Genomic DNA, 19,753 nt, shown 5'->3' with positions numbered 1-19,753 from the left:
TATTGGTTGATCTCGTGTGAGTGACAGGTTGTCCCGCCCTCATGCCAGTAAACAAGTCATCAGAGAAGAGAAGAGATGTCGCTGCAAGAGGGAGGGGAAGATATTTTTATTAAAGATTACAAGAGAACATGAATTTTTAAATAATAATAATAATAATAATATGCACGGATAATTCATAATAAATACTGCAATATTCCATAAAAAAATAAGAATAGGCTTTACACCACCTTTATTTTAATTAAAATATACGCATTACAGTGTAGATGTTTCGACCCTCCTCTCACCAGGGGCTCTTGCGCACAGGTGTGAGCTGTGATTGGCTGTTTGGAAGCGCGTGTGAAGCACACCGGCGTTCGAGCCGCTCTAGACATTCACTAAAAGCGCACTGAGCGGAGAACATCTGCATGAAGAATGGAACACTTATCCTCAATCACACGCGATTAATGCGCAGGAAAAGAAGCTCTCCAAAATGCTGTTGGATCTGGAAATACACTGGCAGGATACAGATCATGGATTCGGGATCGCGTTTGATTCGAAGGAACTTCACTGATGCTGTATGAATAGATTTTAAGTGCACAAGAGCGTGCAGTGTTTCAGTGGAGAGCGCGCATTTGGAGAGGCGCAGAGGCTGTTCACAGCAGATTTTGGATAAGAGTCTGTAGGAGACATGGCTTGCCTGCGCCCTGTGCCATCAAGGAGGAATTACACCGCATCAATCTGTTCTGTGCTGTTCATTCTGTTTTTCATACTCGGATGCCACCAGGTGAGCAAACACGCGCATGTTTCTTCAAAGTGATTGCGTTTCATTGCAATGCAAATGATGCATGTTCACTGTTTGTCCATGTAGAGAATCTGCGCATCTGCAAACCTTCATGCTGGTCCTCAAGTAAAGCATAAACCTCTGCTGGAAACACTGCGGTTACCTCACTACACAGGTGAGAGCATACCTGTCCGATGTGATTGACAGCTGTCAGTCGCAGTTATGATTATTGTTTCATTGCATGGGGCATATGAGCAATTAATTGATATTACATAATTCATTTAGACTTTGATTAGGCTTTCTCTTCAAATTAAAAGAAAGAAACATGGTTTTGAAGGTGAATGACTTTTTTGCACAGTCTAGATGGGATGTCGTCGGCAGGGGGCGCTAGATGTCCTAATTGAGCTGAGACAAAATGCACTCTAAAATACAAGCACTAAATTGTTGGGTTGAGATGATAAGGCCGTTTAAAAAATATATAATAAATAAATAATGTACTGTGTAGGCGATTTCAGGTTTGAATGCTCTTTTGGTGACATTTGGCATAGGCAAATCTTGACACACGTCCACACAAATTTATTTAGTTTTGTAAATTAGGCTAAATAGGCAGATATAAACAATAGCACACTAGCAATACAGACTAACTTGTCCTCTTCTCCTAAAAGAAAACCTTTGAAATGAAAATAAAAACATGTTTATTTCATATATGAATCATTTTTTCCAACCAAGGGTGTCCCCAGATGTCCCCGAAGGGAGGTTTTGTTTGTCGCTTCTGTGGACAATTTTGCACACACACACACACACACACACACACACACACACACACACACAGAATGAGGGGGTGTGTGGCATAAAGATTGGCATGCACTAGGACTTAGTGAACAATGAACAAAGGCAGACACTTGAAGAAGCTCTCCATCAATCAGCCAAGCTTTACAAACAGTCTCTGTGTGCACTTACTGCCTTTATCCTGTGAAGAGTCTCTGCACTGTTTTGGCATGAGCTTAGAGACTGGAGTAGCCAGATATAATTGTGTGTGTGTGTGTGTGTGTGTAAGTGTAAGTGTAAGTTTGTGTGAGAGAAAGAGAATGAGAGACGGTGAGAGTGTGTGTCTCCATATCACAGCGGAGCGTTAGGAGTGTGTGTCATCAGTGTGTGTCTCACCCCACGGTCAGAGATCATAAATCTGTCTGCTCATGTCTGTAAAAGCATTTATAACTTGAGCCACCAGACCACCGCGAGGATGAGAGGAGCGTGAGTGTATGGAGAGGTCAGAATCACACAACATTAAAACACGTCTTCTGACCTTTGCCCCATGTGCAGCATCTTGACATGTTCTTCCTATAAATCACTTTTGCTTGCATTTGTATAGATACAATTAACTATTTTATACAAAAACAACAGTGCATTTGCTAGATATGGTCTTTTTTATCCTGATGAATCATTAGATGATAAATGACTTTTAAATGTTCTCAGTCCATTCTGTTTAAGATCTGTATTTGGACAATAGAAGGTGCAGACAGACATTTGTACTGGCAAACCAAGATATTAGTCTTAAAATAGCTTTTTAAATGTATTTCTAAGTGTATTAAAGTGTATTTAAGTGTATTTTATTTTTTTCATTAGGCTAGTAAATAGTTTTGTCCTTCCCAACTTAAGCAGCATTGAAAAACTAGTTTATTGGAGGACCTTTTACAAGAAAACACTATTTCAGTCTTTCCACTTCATTCTTGAAGTATATCATTATGCACTGAAAAAAATGGTGTAGAAACAATTTTCACTCAGAAATTGCTAGTAAATTTCACAATTAATTACAAAGAAAGGTCAAGTAACACATTGAGTTAAATGTAAAATGTGTGTGGGTTGTACTCTTTTAAAATAAACACAATGCATAATAAAAGTAGTGATGCTTTATTCTTATTATTTACATTTAAAGCCAGATTAACACTACAATTTTATAGGCCTAATTGTCCTTTATGACAGTTGGACTGTTGGATCTCAAGCCCGAAGTAGTTCACTTTTTACGCATACGTGTGGGTCAGTATACAGTGCGCATGGCGCGAATTTCGTCATCAGAAGAGTATGCGCGTAATGCACATGCACAGACAGATTTTTGTAACCGCGCATACTTGTACGCACAGGCCGCACATGCGCATTTAAATTTTTTGCAGTAATTAGTTTATCCGCAAGGTGGCAACTGTGCCCTGGGGGCATCGATTCACAAGGTAGTCAAAGAAAAACTACATAAACAGAACAGAGCGGAACGCATGCAAGCTACAGTGACAATGGAGGCCAACATAGACGAGAGATTGTGTGAGGAGGTTAGAAAGAACCCTCATTTGTTCAACTCTAGCAAAGATGTTTACATGGGCTGTAACTCGTGGTGAGAAATTGCTCAAAACTGCTCATGCGTCGAATGCCTCTGTACGTGTACGAGTCAAATATACTTTGCAAGGCTGTGCATTCAACTGTGCGTGTACGCTAGCGTTCGCGTAAAAAAAACTAAGTATACCCAGGGCTTCAGTTGTCAGAATGTACGGCAGTCAAGACACATTAAAAACGGACGCACGCAAGATGACTCATCCTGAGTTTTACATCATCAATCCGTGACATGTGAGCTGCATTACATGTGGGATAGAAATGGTGGCTAGCAAACAAAAACAATCTCTAGCGTTATTTTTGATCATGGTTTTCCTAAAAAAGAAAGCTGGGAAAAAATAAAGATGTGTGCGTGGAAGTGGTGGTTTGTTGTTGTCTCACTAATTGCGTCATCAGGTTTTGCGCTCCTATTGGTTTTTGATTTGATGGTTGTCGTAGAAGAAGCCACACTACAGGACTGTGCTTTAAACTTCTGACACTGCCAGAAGTTCATCGGAGGTAAAATTTGATCGCAATGGTAGTTGATCGGCTGTCTGTGAACATGTCAAAGACTTCCAATTTTGGCCTAGACTTCCACAACTTCCAATTTTGGCCTAGAATCAAAGGCAGGGCCATAACCACTGTAGACATTGAAGGGGACAAGTCCCTCCCAATAATTAATGGCCAAATTGTCCCCCCCAATACTTGATATAATTGATGCTGGCTGCTCTGTTGTACTTCATTGTGCACCGTTCTGTTTTTTGTTAGGATGACAAAAAAAGTTTTAAAAGTTAAATTTTTAGGCTGGTCTGCCTCAGCGGTCTTACAGCGCTCATCACTGTCAGAATGAGTGAGCTGGCCAATCAAATCAAAGAAGGCGGGGCTTACGGTTCACAGAAGACGAGTGCGAATTCCAATGTGACGCTTTCTTTTTAGCACTGAAAGAGTATGTGGCGAATAAGTAGCTAAACATTTAAATATTCAGCGAGCGACAGAAATATCCAGTGATGCAAACTACTCAACATTTTTATGAAATTTCACGGTTTTGAATTGAAATTCAAATAATTCATGCTCTTTGATTAATTTGATTATTTTGATGATTAATGTAATTCATAACTACATGTGACGAGACAAACGTAATAATAATAATAATATTTAATACCTAATAATAACTATAATGACCTTTTACCGTTCTTATTTCTTTTTTGTTATTCCCTTAAATCCTTTTTAATCTTTAAATTATTTAATTCCTTTTAATAAAAAAATTACCCAATAATCCCCCGCCCATCCCCCCCAGACGTTCTCAGACAGTCAAATAATGGCTAAAATCATACAGTGTGAACCGGCTTTAACATCATATATGAATGTGATTCTGTTCAGGAAAAAAAAATTCATACCTGAACAGAAATAATGGATTGAACTCTAGCTTGTATTAACCTCATTTCCTCTTCTATGTAGAATATGAGATCGTGGCCCCATACGAGGTGGACCATCAAGGACGTTACATTTCCCATGCCGTGGCCCACCAGCACCGCAGGAAACGCTCCACGGATGGTCAAGGTCATGACCCCACTGTTCACTTTAGGCTCCGTGGATTAGGACAGGACTTCCACCTGGACCTGCAGCCGTCACGTGACCTGATGGCACCCAGCTTCACTATACAAACCCTGGGCAGAAACGGAACCAAGAGTCTGCAGCCATTTCCACAAGATGACCTCTGCTTCTACCATGGGGTACTGAGGTCAAAGGTCAACTCATCCGTGGCCCTATCAACATGCGAGGGGATGGTGAGTGGGTTATCCTGTTTCCGAGCTGATTGATTATATAATGGCAGAAGGAGTAATTTTCAAATAGCAAATTAAAGGGTTAGTTCACCCAAAAATAAAATTCCGTCATTAATTACTCACCCTTGTGTCGTTCCAAACCTGTAAGACTTTCGTTCATCTTCAGAACACAAATGAAGATATTTTCAATGGAATCGGAGAGGTTTCTGTCCCTCATAGAGATCCAACGCAACTACCACTTTCAAGGTCCAGAAAGGTAGTAAAGACATCAATAAAGTAATCCATGTGACTCCAGTGGTTTAACCTCAATTTTTTGAAGCGATGAGCAAAAAAAACAAAACAAAACCTAATTTACCACTTCAGTTACAAAATAATATTATCTAAAGCATGATCACGTAACAATGTCAGCTTTTGCATCAACACAAAACGCATGCGTCGTGGTGGTCTCGTAAACGTGTGTTGCAGATCAATATTTTCATAAATAAAGTGGTAAAATACGACACAGGGTGAGTAATCAATGACAGAATTTTCATTTTTGAGTGAACTAACCCTTTAAGTCTTAAGAGTTTATCTGTGCATAAAAACTATATTAGGGTTTCTCTATTCTATTCCCTCTGAAATGTGGAAAATATATACTAACCCCAACTGATTTATGCTATGCCATTCAAATAGTTGATAAAGATGGTGATGAAAATAGACCAGAAAGAATTTATTTTCTCCTTGGAGAGAATAAGACCCACAACCTCAAGCATTTTTGGAATGAACTGTAGAGCGATAACTGTGTCATCCTCAATGCATTGAATCATTCATGCGGGCCTTTGAGTACAAAACTAATGTATTCATAAGTCTAGTCTACTCATCATCCCATCTGTTTGTTTTTTCCATGGATTAATGTTCGGTGTGCAGAGAAACCTCAACCCTCCAGAGTGCTTCTGTTATTTTGGCTCCCAGGCCGCACGAGATTCGGCTCCCAGTAGGCGCTGGAAGAGCAAAGTGACTGTGCCGCAGTTCTCATGACTTTACCCTGACTGGACTGACATAGAGTGCCCTGTCCCATCAATAGAGCCCGTCTAAAAGCACAGTGTTAAAATCCCCTAAAACCAGTGACTCAATAACACACATAAATTTGGGTCAGGGGAGGTTTTACTAGAGAACAGAGCCTCCTTTTATTAGTCAAATCGACATTTGGAGGATCTATATTCGTCCTCAGTTGAAACAAACAAATATTGTTGCCATATAAGCATTAATACATGATGATGTTTTATTTGTAAACAGTTTGTTTTGGCAAGGAGGTCCACAGCAGCACTGGAATTACAGTGAGCTCTTCCAGTTTCCAGAGATACTCTGTTTTACATTCAGTTGCATTGCTGTTTAAACAAAACACACATTATTCCTGAAAGTCAATATCTGAATGTCGTTTTATTGCACTCCACAGTGGAGATGCACTGAAATTTGGTAATTAAATTTGAGAATCTGGGTAACTCTTTATGTTGTTCAGGGTGTCGTGTTCTCTGGAGTATATAAATGAACTATATGCTATAGTAAAGTTCTTCAGCATGAGCCACTTGATATTTCAGCCAAACAAATTTTACATATGCTACTCCTGCATCATTTTTGATCACAGTGAATTGCATCCACACAGTTGACATGTTTACCTGTTATCAACGTGTGCATGAAATAGAATAGAATATTTCGTGTATCACTGCTTTACAGTACTTGTTGTAAAATTCATGTTGGAAATGTGGATGCACAACTTTTTAAAATTATATTAACCAGATGATTAAAGAGCGTTCTGTATAGCAGCTGTATGATTGATGACCCTTGGCTTTTAAATCTATTTTCATGTTATTTACTACAACCCTTGCATCAATCATTTTCATTGATTTTCACTAAGCGCTGGCAGCCTGGATGGGTTAAAACCAAGCATGTCTTTAATTGCTGGAGAAATCTATCCATTTGCTATCCATTTGCCATCTTGGATCATGATCATCTTTGCACACATTGCGCGAATCGCCTGAGGTTTTGGTGCCAGCATTATGGTGTTGTTACAACATCTACCAGCAGGGACTAATGGGCCAAAAAAAAAAAGTCCAACCTTTGATCCCATGGCTCGCACTGGCCCATGTCACAACAGTATGTCAAATGAAGATTCATAGCATTAACAGTACTACATCAAGACTGGTGTGATTGATTTAAATCTAAGTACAACAATCATTGTGGTATCCGTATCTGATTTTTCACTCTGAGATAATCTTTGTGAGCTCATTTCCCTATGACTTTTAACCTCTATGTGATCGTCAGTCTTTAAATGGAGGCAGCTCAAATCTTGCTGTCATTGAAAATGTATTGGGTCTATAACTAGTTGAAATATGTGTTGGCAGTGTAATGCTGTAGACTATGACACTGTCCCCAGCTGGATGTGATTAGCAGCTGTGCAGAGTCATTAGTTAACTCTGCCTCTACTTACTTGTCCAGCAAAGCCCATGTATAAATTCTCTTTAAATGGCTGAGACCAGGTTGGCAGATCACCATTGGAGGTTGGAAGGGCTTTGATGACAGTCTGAGTTTGTCATAAAAGGTCCTAAATGTAAGTTTAAAGGCCTGTGGACTAGACGAACAAGACCTCAATGATTTCAAGCTGACGGCTTTATACAAAAAGGTACAATAGCTGACTTTAATGGTGGCACATGGGATGCCAATTAGGAGGGTCATTGGAAATGGCAGTCTGGGTTGAGGCGAGTGCCATGCCGTGGAAACTCCACATTGAAAGTCTTTCTGAAGTGTCGCCAGTCTACAATAACAGGCTAATTGTGAGTGATGTCAGCCATAAACTGAAGCCATAAATCTACATTTGGACACCCAACCACAACACAATACTGTGGATAACACAGAATTTTAACCGCTTAACTTTATTACTTACTTGAGAAAAGTTTTAAAAATGCTTAAAGTCTGCATAATATCAAAACATGTTCCTTGTAGGGCTGGGCGGTATGACGATATACCATGGAATAAAGTGTCTTTTTACTATATTGTTTATTTTGCAGTATGTAAATATATCCGCGTAGCACAGTACTACTAAAAGATATATTCATGTAAGAGTGATAAAGAAACATACATGAATGAGAAAATAAAGGGTGAGATGTGCTTGGTGTTGAGCGGGTAAGCTGTGAAAAAGAACTCAATGCGGTTGGTGCTCGCACTGACTGACACAGCTGAAGCACGCGCGCAGAAAGCCTCCTCTCTCAGGCAGCATGCGATCGCAAATTCAGTTATCTTTTGCGTCTTATTGTGCTTGAATGGTCAGGTAGATGCACAATAATGTCAAAATTAGGGCTGGGCAAAAAATATCGATTTCTCGATTTTAATCGATTCCCATTTTTACGAACCGATATCGATTCTTAAATCCCAAGAATCGATTAGTCTAGTCTGTTTTCAGTTGATGAATGAATAGAACATGTAGCGCGCCTCCCATTTAATAAATCGCAATAATCTTTGTGCTTTGTTACTTTTGATATGAAGCAAAGTCTCAGATTTCAAATGACGTCCATCTTATTATGAGATTCAAAAAATAAATACCGTTTTGGCACTGTTTAATGTGACGTGACAAATCGCTGTAGCGCCTCAGTTAAAGAGAAGCGGCAGCACGGAGCGCATGTGAACATCCTCTCCTCCGCTTTAAAACCAGTTACATGACATGACTAAACATCTGAATGTATGTTAAAATACACAGTACAACTTACCGAAATCCATATCATGTCTCTTGTAATAGCTCAGTGTTTCAACCTCGGAAAGACGTCAATAAAACAGCTTGTAAACAATGTCACATAACGTCACATTTACCTCAGAAAAACATATTCAGTGACCATAGCATTCTGATAAGCTATGCACCGTTACATATTCATTATAATGTTCTTAAATATTTAATGCATGTTTGAATAATTCAGTTATGACAGCCACGATTTAAATGTTTATATTTTTTATATATATATATATATATAAAAAAAAACATAATTGAGTGTAATTTAAGTGTTTGTATATTTATCAGACAGGTTAACTCAGTGGTTTTAGTTCTCAGATTTGGCTCCCTTGTTCTGGAAACCAAAGTGTTTCTGTTTAGATGTCGTATATACAGCGTATCTTTAGGCATATTTGTACCTAGTAAGTTCATTTTAACCTTCAATATTATAGTAAAGTAGTACCAACTGACTCCCATGTGTAGTTTACAGCATTAGTTGAGAGATATACTGATATACTAAATCCAAAATAATCGATATCTAATCGAATCGAATCAAAATCGTAATCAAATCGAATCGCAAGCATGCAAATAGAAATCAAATTGTGTCAATACCCAGCCCTAGTCAAAATGCCTGTTGTGTGTTGTATTCACGTAAACATAGTCGGTTATGTCTTAAATTAACGTAAACGGTTGAAAAACAATGAACTGGATGTATGTCAGTAAATTGGATCTGTGCATTCGGTCTTAAAGAGACAGCAGCCTAATAAACTGCTGTCTGTCTCATTAATGTTAATCAAACAAAAAAAGACAAAGAGAAAATCACTCACTGCTCTTGACTGAATCACTTTTGTATCTTCAATAAGAATCAGTTCATATTTGATTCATACAATGAAGACTATGCAGTGTTTTAGCTGATTTCTGTAGTATTTCTTACTACGTTAAATAAACCTACTGTAGCTGTAAAGTTTATTTAATTGTATTTGTCCTACTGTTTGTAACTTGCTTTTTGTTCTTACTTTTAATAAGAAAATAGCTATATCGAGATATATATTATTATCGTGAAATCATATTTCTCACAACGTAAGATTTTGGTTATATCGCCCACCCCTAGTTCCTGGTCTTATTGTTAAAGGAACCCACAAATTCTGTCATAATTTTCTCTTGCTTATGTTGTTCAAAACTCTTCTCTCTTGTGCAGAACACAAAACTTTCAAGCACAAAAAAAGAGTTGTGTAAACGTAATCCATACAACTTCATTCAGGTATGGAATTGCTACTTTTCACAATAAAAATCACTCCTTACATTCCTGTTATGTTACATTATGCAATTATGCAAATGAGTTGTGAATGCAGTTTCTTGTTTACTTTAAACACAGGAACACAACAAGCCAATGGTCGCTCGTCAGGCAGTTTTTGTTCGTCGGCTGACTCAGTTTTCTCAGTGTGTTCCGATTCGACGTTGAATCGGTGTCGGAGCTCGTCGATCAGTCGGGCCATCTGATCATTCTGATTGGCCGTTCAGCTACTGCCACCTGCTGGTACGGAAAGGCATTTCTTCTTACACAGGCGCATAACGGACGTGCTACTTGGCCGTCAGGTGTCGATCGTCGGTTTGGTGTGTCAGGGCAACTTCGGACCCAGACGGTGCCAACGTGAGCCAACCCCGTAGCCTGCTTTCGTCACCACTAGTTCATCGGCTTGGTGTGTTCCGGGCTTAAGGCTTTAAAGAGGAAATACTCAAAGATATGAAATCTAAGAGTTGTCTCACATGCACATTAAGACAAAGAGAGTCTGACACTGGTCTAAACTGAGAGTTTGTAGCATGTCACAGCTGCTTTTGTTGGTACAGGTCCTTTTATATTGGACTGATTTTGTTCACTCTTAATTAAAACCAAGGACAAACACTCAATCCCCAAGAAATTGTTTGATTTCTGATCCCAAGCTGCTTCGTAGCAGGACCTGGTGCATGGGTTCATTCTCTTTCACCAAATTTCCCACAATGCTTATGATTTAGCATTTATCATTAGGTTAAACTAAGCCATGCAACCCCCAGCAACTCTTCAGATCTCTTGTCCAAAATATATACATTATTATCCCTCATAAAACAATCCCAAGTTTCACTCTCCAGGCTTTTAATGTAGCTTTGATGGACTGACAGAATAAAAGACTAACATATTTATTTATAATGAACAGAAATGGAGCGTAGCACAATTTGCCCTGTAAAAACAGAGCAGAAAGAGGCGCCATGGATGACTAATTGTTGGCGGGAGGTTGTTGTCAGTGTGCAAGGATACATGATCCTGCTGGATATGGTGTTTTCGAGTTGATTTAGTCTTGAATGTAGTCAGCGTTCAAGCAGTGCAATGTGCAGGAAGGGGTTAAGACTCTGAATCTGCCTCTTCACGACAAGAACAGCAACAGTTAGTCACTGCGATGATGTAAGAGGATTTAAAAAACGAATCATCGACACCCTTCTCAAATAGTTTCAGCTGGCATATAAACTCTTATAGCAGCTCGGAAGAGGTTCGGTTTCAGCTTCTAAAAGCAGTAAGGCAAGTACAAGCCTCTCTCTCATGGAAATAGGAACAGCGTCAGGTGCATCGTTCAGAGTTTCCTCATATCCGCTCAGCTCCTTTGATTAGAGTTCCTGTAGGGTCGTGCCTGGATCTGCCCATTTCCCTGAGTGCGGGAGTGCAGCTGTTATTTTTCTCCCAGGTAGCGTCTCAGCCCGTCTCCTGGAGCTTTATGACTGCTATTTGCACCTTGTAGCTCTCAGTGTGTAATTTCATGAGAGGTATTTAAGGAGGCAGCGCAGACATTTGTTTTTAGTTAAGCTTGTCATGGACCAGGGAGACTGAGGTGCAGATTTGTGGCAGATGATTCTTACGTGTTACTTATGCAGGAATGTGGTAAGCCGCACCACTCCCGCTTGACGACATGGATTTCCACTGTTTACTTGTGCTAAACTGTGTGCTTGAGGATGCTAAGTGCCATGTGCGTAAACTGATTTAAATTTCCAAGTCTCCTCCTGGCAGAAATGAAAAAGTACAGATTTCCCTGGATAGATCAACAAATTTATGATTTCCTTCATGATTCCCCTATTTCCTCTTTGGCTGTTGCTTTAGACTAAATTTGATATTTATATTGTGCCTGATATAAATTTGACTGAAATTTGATTTGTTTATCCATTACATCACCCGGCATTTCTAGAACAGCATAATTCAGGCTCTTAGGACAACAGCGATTTTCATTTCTGCACTACAAATCTTTGTTGACACATCTTCCAGTTCCATCTTCCAGAAGTTGACAACTTCCTTCCACCAGGGATTCAAATCTCAAGTTGACAGTTTGACCAAGCCTCCGTTACTAATTCTAAAACATCACTTTAGAACTAACGAAGGAGGAGTCCCTCCATTGAAACTCATTGTACTTTGTACAGTATTATTGAGAGAGAGAGAGAGAGAGAGAGAGGTCGCCTGAGCGGGCATCACCTGTGTCTGATATAACATTCATTCTTCAGGTCGATAATATTATATCATAATATTATATCCATTGTAAAAATCTGTTTGAATGTCCTTTTTACAGTTAAGGGAATTTAATACAGTGCTAAAACAACGTCCTTTGTTTACAAAAGTCCCTTTCAATTTAAAAGTCTCTTGCGACTGTTTCATTCACTCGTAAAGTTCGCCGCCATCTAAGGGGCTGTTCACACAGAAGGCGTTTTTCTATTCCAATGCGCTACTTTCCCATTGTTTTTCTATGTAAACACGCTTGACAGACGTGCATGACCTTTACGCTCACGTCTCGCGTCTTTTGCAGCGCCTCGCACATGAGCGCCGCGTTTTTAAGACGCCGTGTCAAGTTAAATTTCAACTTTTACACGCAGCGCCGCTCATCAATGTCAGTTCCAAAACAGTGGACCAATCAGAAGAACTCAAAGGCGGGGCAAGCATTTGCAAGCTTCTGTTTACAGTAGCAAGTTGGCATGACAACTGTTTTATTTGACGGCAACATGGCGGAGGAGGCACTCATTATTATCTTATTTTCTTTTTTCCATGTCAAAACTCGTATCTATCAATTCTGCTGTTTGCCTATTTCTAATATTTAAATTATTGTCGTTATTGCATCACGTCTCAAAAGTGCGTCTCGAGACCCTCGCGTTCTACGCTGCCCTGTTTTTAAAACCATTCCTGAGCGCTGCGTCTCGTTTTAGACGCAAAGACGCATTCTGTGTCAACGGCCCCTAATGCAGTATTAATGTAACTTTCACTCAATCCATATTACGCACTAATGGACCCTTTCTCAATACCAAATACAACATATTATTTTTATAAAATGATTTTTATTGAACAATAATATTTAAATTTAACAACAATAGCCATTATAAATGACAATAGGAAATAAAGACAATTGTACAATTTAGTCAAACATACAAAAGCAGTGCTCTACAGCAGGGGTTTCCAACATGTGGGGCGCGCCCCCCTAGCACCTGTTAGTTCAAAAGTGAAACAGCTGTAAAAGTTAGATTTTACTAGCAAATCTTTAGTTATCCACTAGAGGGAGCAGTTTCTTTATTCTCCCAGCTAATCGTTGGCTATAGTTACAGCAGGTTTGGCGCAACCGAATTTGAACAAAAACAACTAAAAACAAAATGGACTGGTGGCTTGTAAAATCAAGAATACCAGAGATGATCAAAACTAAGGTTAAATTGAACGAAAAACAAGCTCAGTCGTCACTCTAAAGTCGGTAAGCTGTTTATATTTTTAATGTTTCAGTTTTTAACTAGCCCTGTCTACATCGGACGCAACACAAAATCCCCGACAGTAAACTGATGCCTCGTTCTACCGTTTCTGACATACTCCAAAGCGCCTGCGTTTCTTTTGACACAATTGATTTGCAATGGTCACTTTGTTGCATCCAGTGCAGACATCCTCAAGCTGTTGCAGCAAGGCAGGGTGTGGAAATGGGTTTTGCACACTGTATTCAGGCATAATAATTAATAATTTTAGATAAATGTAGGGGGGCGCGTGTCCAAAAAGGTTGAAAACCCCTGCTCTACAGGATGTAAGTTAAATATAGCCTTAATATTAAATTATTACATTTAACATAGCCCAATTCGAAGGAGCAAGTAATAGATTAATAAGACCAAAGATTGCCGTTTTATGTACCCAAAATGAATTATATCTCATGTTTAACCACTATAAGAGACAGCGGTAAATCCCTGAAGCACTGGCCGAGATGAAGCTGTTTTTGGCGGGTACACGAGCACTGAACAGCCACTAATGGTCTGGAGCTCGCATCTCTGAAAACATCTAAACAAATTGTAAAATAGGTTCACATATTTCAGGTCTTATATACTACTTTATATATATATGTGTATATATATATATATATATATAATATATTCTCTCCTGTGGATTAACATTTAATTTCAACGAAATGTCAGTTGCCAGACATGTTTTCTTTGTCAGATGGCAGACCTCTCTATGTGATGGTGAAGAACATGTAAATATATCTTGCCTTTATTTAATTTGATCACATGAACTAAATCTCTGAATACAGGTCAGCAGTTTCTCTGGTTTCTCAGTCGTAGTGTCTCTGGAAACAATTTCCAGTGAGTCCTTAAAGCGAAGGTCATCAGCAAATTAAAGTTCTTCGACAGTCTGGGGTAAATAGGGCTCGGTAACTGGAAGTGATGTCACAGAGGATGAACGCTAAGTGTAGTACATAATATTTGAAAGACACCATGTGCATTTAATCAAATGAAAACACGACACAGGTCACTGCAAGATCGCTCACTGTCTGTCTGAATTATATCACTGAGATCCCATACTGTCTTCCTCAACTAACCAGAAGCCATAATTGCAATCCTGCGGGATTCTATTGACTAAACTTTGGATGGATAGGAATGACTGACTGGAAGACGTGCAGCAAGCGTGTAAACAGCATGAAAGCGCAATCGCCGTAAATTGACTCGACTTTGGGAATTAGTCTTGACAACGGCTAAAACTCTCAACATGATAACAGCAGGCTCGAGTCATGTGGAATGACCAGTCATGCCTGAACTTCATCCTACATCTAGCCTGAAAGACTCGCACTGGCAGAGGTCACTTCTGTTGACTAAACCCTGTGATCTGGTGACAGAAGACGAGCGTATCTCATGAGGATTGCTGCCTTGACACCAAAACAACTGGGTAATTTTGGTCTTTGAAGTCCTTAGCGTCCAATAAAGGATCAAATGCTTGACTGTAGGACCTTTGGTCTTGGGGTGAGATTAAGTCTCAGGTGTTGTTCTTCTGATAGAGTCTTGAATCACTGCTCTAGAAGCGCCTGGATTAATCTGCTTACAGCTGCTAATGATATCAGCTAGCCTACTGAACTAAAATCTGATCCACAGCCAGTGGTTATTGACATGTGATTCTCTTCATGCTCTAAAACGCTTCTTCTTATTGGTTATTTTTAGGCGTCAACATCAATTTTTTTGCTGGCACTTTCAGTGCTATAAAATATGGAGTGACATCGATTCTCATCCAAGGTCATAAATTAGAGGATATTTTTATAATCACCACACTGTAAAAAGTGGTAACCTGTAACTGTTCCCTTAAAGAGCCAGTTGTGTGTTTTATTTCAATACTTCACTGTAATGTGCAGTATGTGTGATGTGGTAATTAAAATGTCTAATTATCATTGCACGTCATGGGCAGTTCCAGAATCACTCAAGTGTTGTTTGAAAAGTCGCGTGTTGAAATCTGTCAGCAGTTACCTCCCATACAGGCGTTAATTACGTGATGAGATGTGTATCCTCTCCACACACTGTGATCTTGGATCGGGGTTGTTTAGTCTGGAGAGACCTGTATGGCTTTCCTCGTTGATTACTTAACCGTGGAGTGAGGCAGCGTTCCTTGAGCCAGCAAGACCAGATCTTTGCTCAACTGTGCAGGCAACAAAAGAGCTTTAAAATAGCTTTAAAACAGCAGTTACCAACATAAATTAGTTCAGCAGGGTTGATCAACATTAAAGGGTTAGTTCACCCAAAAATGAAAATTGTGTCATTAATTACTCACCCTCATGTCATTCCACACCCATAAGACCTTTGTTCATCTTCGGAACACAAATTAAGATATTTTTGATAAAATCCGATGGCTCAGTGAGGCCTCCATTGCCAGCAAGATAATTAATGCTTTCAGATTCCCAGAAAGCTACTAAAGACATATTTAAAACAGTTCATGTGACTAGAGTGGTTCAACCTTAATGTTATGAAGCAACGAGAATACTTTTTGTGCACCAAAAAAACAAAATAACAACTTTATTTGACAATATCTAGTGATGGGGGATTTCAAAACACTGCTTCATGAAGCTTCGAAGCTTTACGAATCTTTTGTTTCGAATCAGTGGTTCGGAGCGCGTATCAAACTGCCAAAGTAACGTGTACTATTGAAGTTTCGAAACACTTATGACATAACAAAGCCTTGTTTACTGAAATCACATGACTTTCATGTTCCGAACCACTGATTCGAAGCAAAATATTCGTAAAGCTTCGAAGCTTCATGAAGCAGTGTTTTGAAATCGGCCATCACTAGATATTGTTGTTGATTTTTTTGTTTTTTTTTGGTGCACAAAAAGTATTCTTGTCGCTTCATAACATTAAGGTTGAACCACTGTACTCACATGAACTGTTTTAAATATGTCTTTAGTAGCTTTCTGGGTATCTGAAAGTGTTAAATATCTTGCTGTCAATGGAGGCCTCACTGAGCCATCGGATTTTATCAAAAATATCTTAATTTGTGTTCCGAAGATGAACGAAGGTCTTACGGGTGTGAAACGACATGAGGGTGAGTAATTTAAAAAAAGGGTTAGTTCACCCAAAAATGAAAATTATCCCATAATTTACTCATCCTCAAGCCATCCTAGGTGTATTTGACTTTCTTCTGTCAGCTAAACACAATCGTAGTTATTTTAAAAAATATTCTGGCTCTTCCAAGCTTTATAATCAGAGTGAATAGCAATTTAGATTTTGAAGCCCAAAAAAGTGCATCCATCCATCATAAAAGTAATCCATACGGCTCCAGGGGGTTAATAAAGGCCTTCTAAAGTGGAGTGATGCATTTTTGTAAGAAAAAATATCCATATTTACAACTTTATAAACTTTAATCACAGGCTTCCGTTATAACATTATGCAACGTCTAGTTCCGGCGGAAGAGTGAACTCTGACTCGACACATGACATATTGATGAATGTGGAGGCGCAGAGGATAGAGCAAAAGAAAACACTGGTCTAAAATGAGAATTTTTAAAGAGAAATGTGGGAGGGGCTTGAGTTTGATGCCAAGCTGTATTTGCTTGAACCGCGAGAGGCGTCTACTCTCACCTAAGATTACACTACTCCAACATCCTACGTCGTACGCCGGAACTCGACTCTCTTGTGAATGCACGGATGGCCGTTACTGGAAGCTAGTGATTACATTTTATGAAGTTATAAATATAGATATTTTTCTTACAAAAACCTTTATTAACCCCCGTATGGATTACTTATGATGGATGCTTGTGCTTTTTTGAGCTTTGAAATCTATATTACTATTCACTCCAATTATGAAGCTTGGAAGAGCCAGGATATTTTTTAATATATCTCCGATTGTGTTTGACTGAAAGAAAAAAGTCATATACACCTAGGATGGCTTGAGGATGAGTAAATAATAATTTTCATTTTTGGGTGAACTAACCCTTTAACCTCTGTAGACAGGACATGCACTCTTCAAAGTTACATTCCCACATTGATGATGATTGTGAAAAGGTGTGATAAACATCTGCTTATGATTGCAAACAATTCACGATTCAAAAATCCATGTTTGAAGATCAGTGCATATGCAGGATTTGTTATCAATGCATCGAGAAAAACGAGTGAGTCATTACACCCCTACTTCTGCTCAATTCACATAAAAGGCACTCTCAGTTATGGGCCATCATAAACAACCTCACACACACAGAGACCTCAGCCATTTACTGTACTTGTGTCCTCCAGACAGCTCTGAATGTGTCTCTTATGCGCCTTCATGCACAAATCCTGAACTTAAATGCAACCTGCTTTGTCTTCTCTTCCCAGAGTTCAACATATGTTTTACAGCCTATTGTCTGTATGATTGCCTTGCAATGAGCCTAAGTGTTGTTGGCAATGACGAATGATAATAAGATGCACATTGGGTTCAAACAGGTTCTCAGAAGGGCTTTTCTGTTTGTTTGGAGAGGAGCTTATCCTCTGAGCCCAATTGAGAGTAATTATCAGACCGCGCTGAAGCGACCACACAAATGAGTTCTCGCTCTGACCTGATGTGACATTTGGATGAGGGTTTGAAGAGTCCTTGGGATCTCCAGATTGCGAGGGACGTGAAGCTTGTTAGTGTTAATGACAGCACACTTTCCAAATAAGTGTAATTTGGGCGTTTGTGTCATAATCTGAGTCGGCTTGACATGCAAGTATTGCACCTCAAATGTGATCGGTGATTCTTGAACAGTTTGGAACTCAGACTCAAAATACGTCTTCAATCCAGATGGGTTTTGCCTTTTAGAATCTAAAGGCTTCCTGAGAACGTTAACAAAGTGTCTGTTTTGTTTCAAAGCACATTAACATTATGACAGTACTTGCAAAACACTGTACTGGTGTTTCTCAAACATTCTGCTCATGGTTAGAGGGATAGTTCACCCAGAAATGAAAATGTGATGTTTATCTGCTTACCCCCAGGGCATCCAAGATGTAGGTGACTTTGTTTCTTCAGTAGAACACAAATGATGATTTTTAACTCTAACCGTTGCAGTCTGTCAGTCATATAATGCATTGAAACGGTAACACCATCTACGAGAATAAAAAAAAACATGCACAAACAAATCCAAATTAAACCCTGCGGCTCGTGATGACACATTGATGTCCTAAGACACGAAACGATCCGTTTGTGTGAGAAACCGAACAGTATTTATATATATTTTTTACCTCTAATACACCACTATGTCCAACTGCCTTGCGCATCCGGTTGGTGAGGTCTGAACGCGCTCTGACAACGGAAGTGATGTCTCGCATTGAAGTATAGGCGCGAGACATCACTTCCGTTGTTTGATTTTTTTTTTTAATCATGATTAATCGCACACTTATCGTGAAATTGAGCACTGGTTATCTTGTTTAACACGTTAATTTTGTCATCATTTTCTGCAAAATAAAGCATCAGATTGAAGGGTGATTCTCACAACAATGTATTTTCTGCAAGCTTTTTTCAAGTTAAATTTAGGTGTCTTTCCAAAAAAGGACTCTTGGAGACTCCAATGATGGACAACAAATGATGTAAGATGTCCATATAATTCATACATTTATGCACACCAAAGCACCCATGAAAAAAAAAAACAACATTACAGAAAAAACTGTTCAGGATTCACAGTGTATAGAATGTGTACAGTGCAACAGCATAGAGCTTGTTTACATTTTAGACACATCAAGTTGGGATACCGAACAGGACCACATTTTTGCACATCAATATAAAGGACTCACGCATGCTTACTGTGCAAAACCTTGATTGCATTCCTCATCCATCAAAACTTCACTAGCGAGACGCTGGTTTGCTTTATCCAGCCGAGAAACGCAGTTTGCGTATCATCTGGTCATTCAGCATTGGGATGTTTTGGCGTTTGGTTGAGTCTCTTTCTGTGTCCGAAAACTTAAAAATGCTGCCTTCGGAGGACGCATTCCAAGGTAGGAAGGCATCAAGGCACGTCTGAATCCAGTGTTAGCTTCACTTCCTGTCTCCAGAGATACCTTCATCTCATCGATTTTTGAAGGCAGCATAGATATATACTTCGCTGCCTTTGATATCCCACAATCCTGTGCTTTCCATTCTGTGATGGTTGAGCTAAAAAATAAAGATGGCGTCTGAAAGTTGCGGTTGCTGGTCAGTTTGTGTGTAATGTACTTTTTTCAACATTTTCTTCTACTGATGTCATTTCTAGTGAGAAATTACTATTGTAGTAATTAAATATTCGCTTTGTTTTCACCAAAGCTTGCTCTATTTTGCTGTAGATTATTCAACTGTTACGCTGCGTCACAAGTCTGTCTGAAATCAGTTTCATGAGGTGCCTAT

The 19,753-nt window shown here is 39.2% G+C and overlaps 1 protein-coding gene across 1 annotated transcript in view; it reads left to right on the top strand.

The window, feature by feature from the left end:
- Window positions 1-291: 291 nt before the first annotated feature.
- LOC127497765 (A disintegrin and metalloproteinase with thrombospondin motifs 16) overlaps window positions 292-19,753 on the top strand; it is a 104,057-nt gene continuing 84,595 nt past the window's right edge. Inside the window, exons 1-3 of the mRNA XM_051866499.1 lie at window positions 292-763; window positions 848-935; window positions 4,577-4,905. Coding sequence (XP_051722459.1) covers window positions 668-763; window positions 848-935; window positions 4,577-4,905 — 513 coding nt within the window. The 5' untranslated portion in view covers window positions 292-667. The remainder of the gene's footprint in view (window positions 764-847; window positions 936-4,576; window positions 4,906-19,753) is intronic.

The sequence above is a fragment of the Ctenopharyngodon idella genome, chromosome 16, assembly GCF_019924925.1.
Source record: "Ctenopharyngodon idella isolate HZGC_01 chromosome 16, HZGC01, whole genome shotgun sequence".
Classification (NCBI taxonomy): Eukaryota; Metazoa; Chordata; class Actinopteri; order Cypriniformes; family Xenocyprididae; genus Ctenopharyngodon; species Ctenopharyngodon idella.
This window is presented reverse-complemented; position numbering and strand designations above follow the sequence as displayed.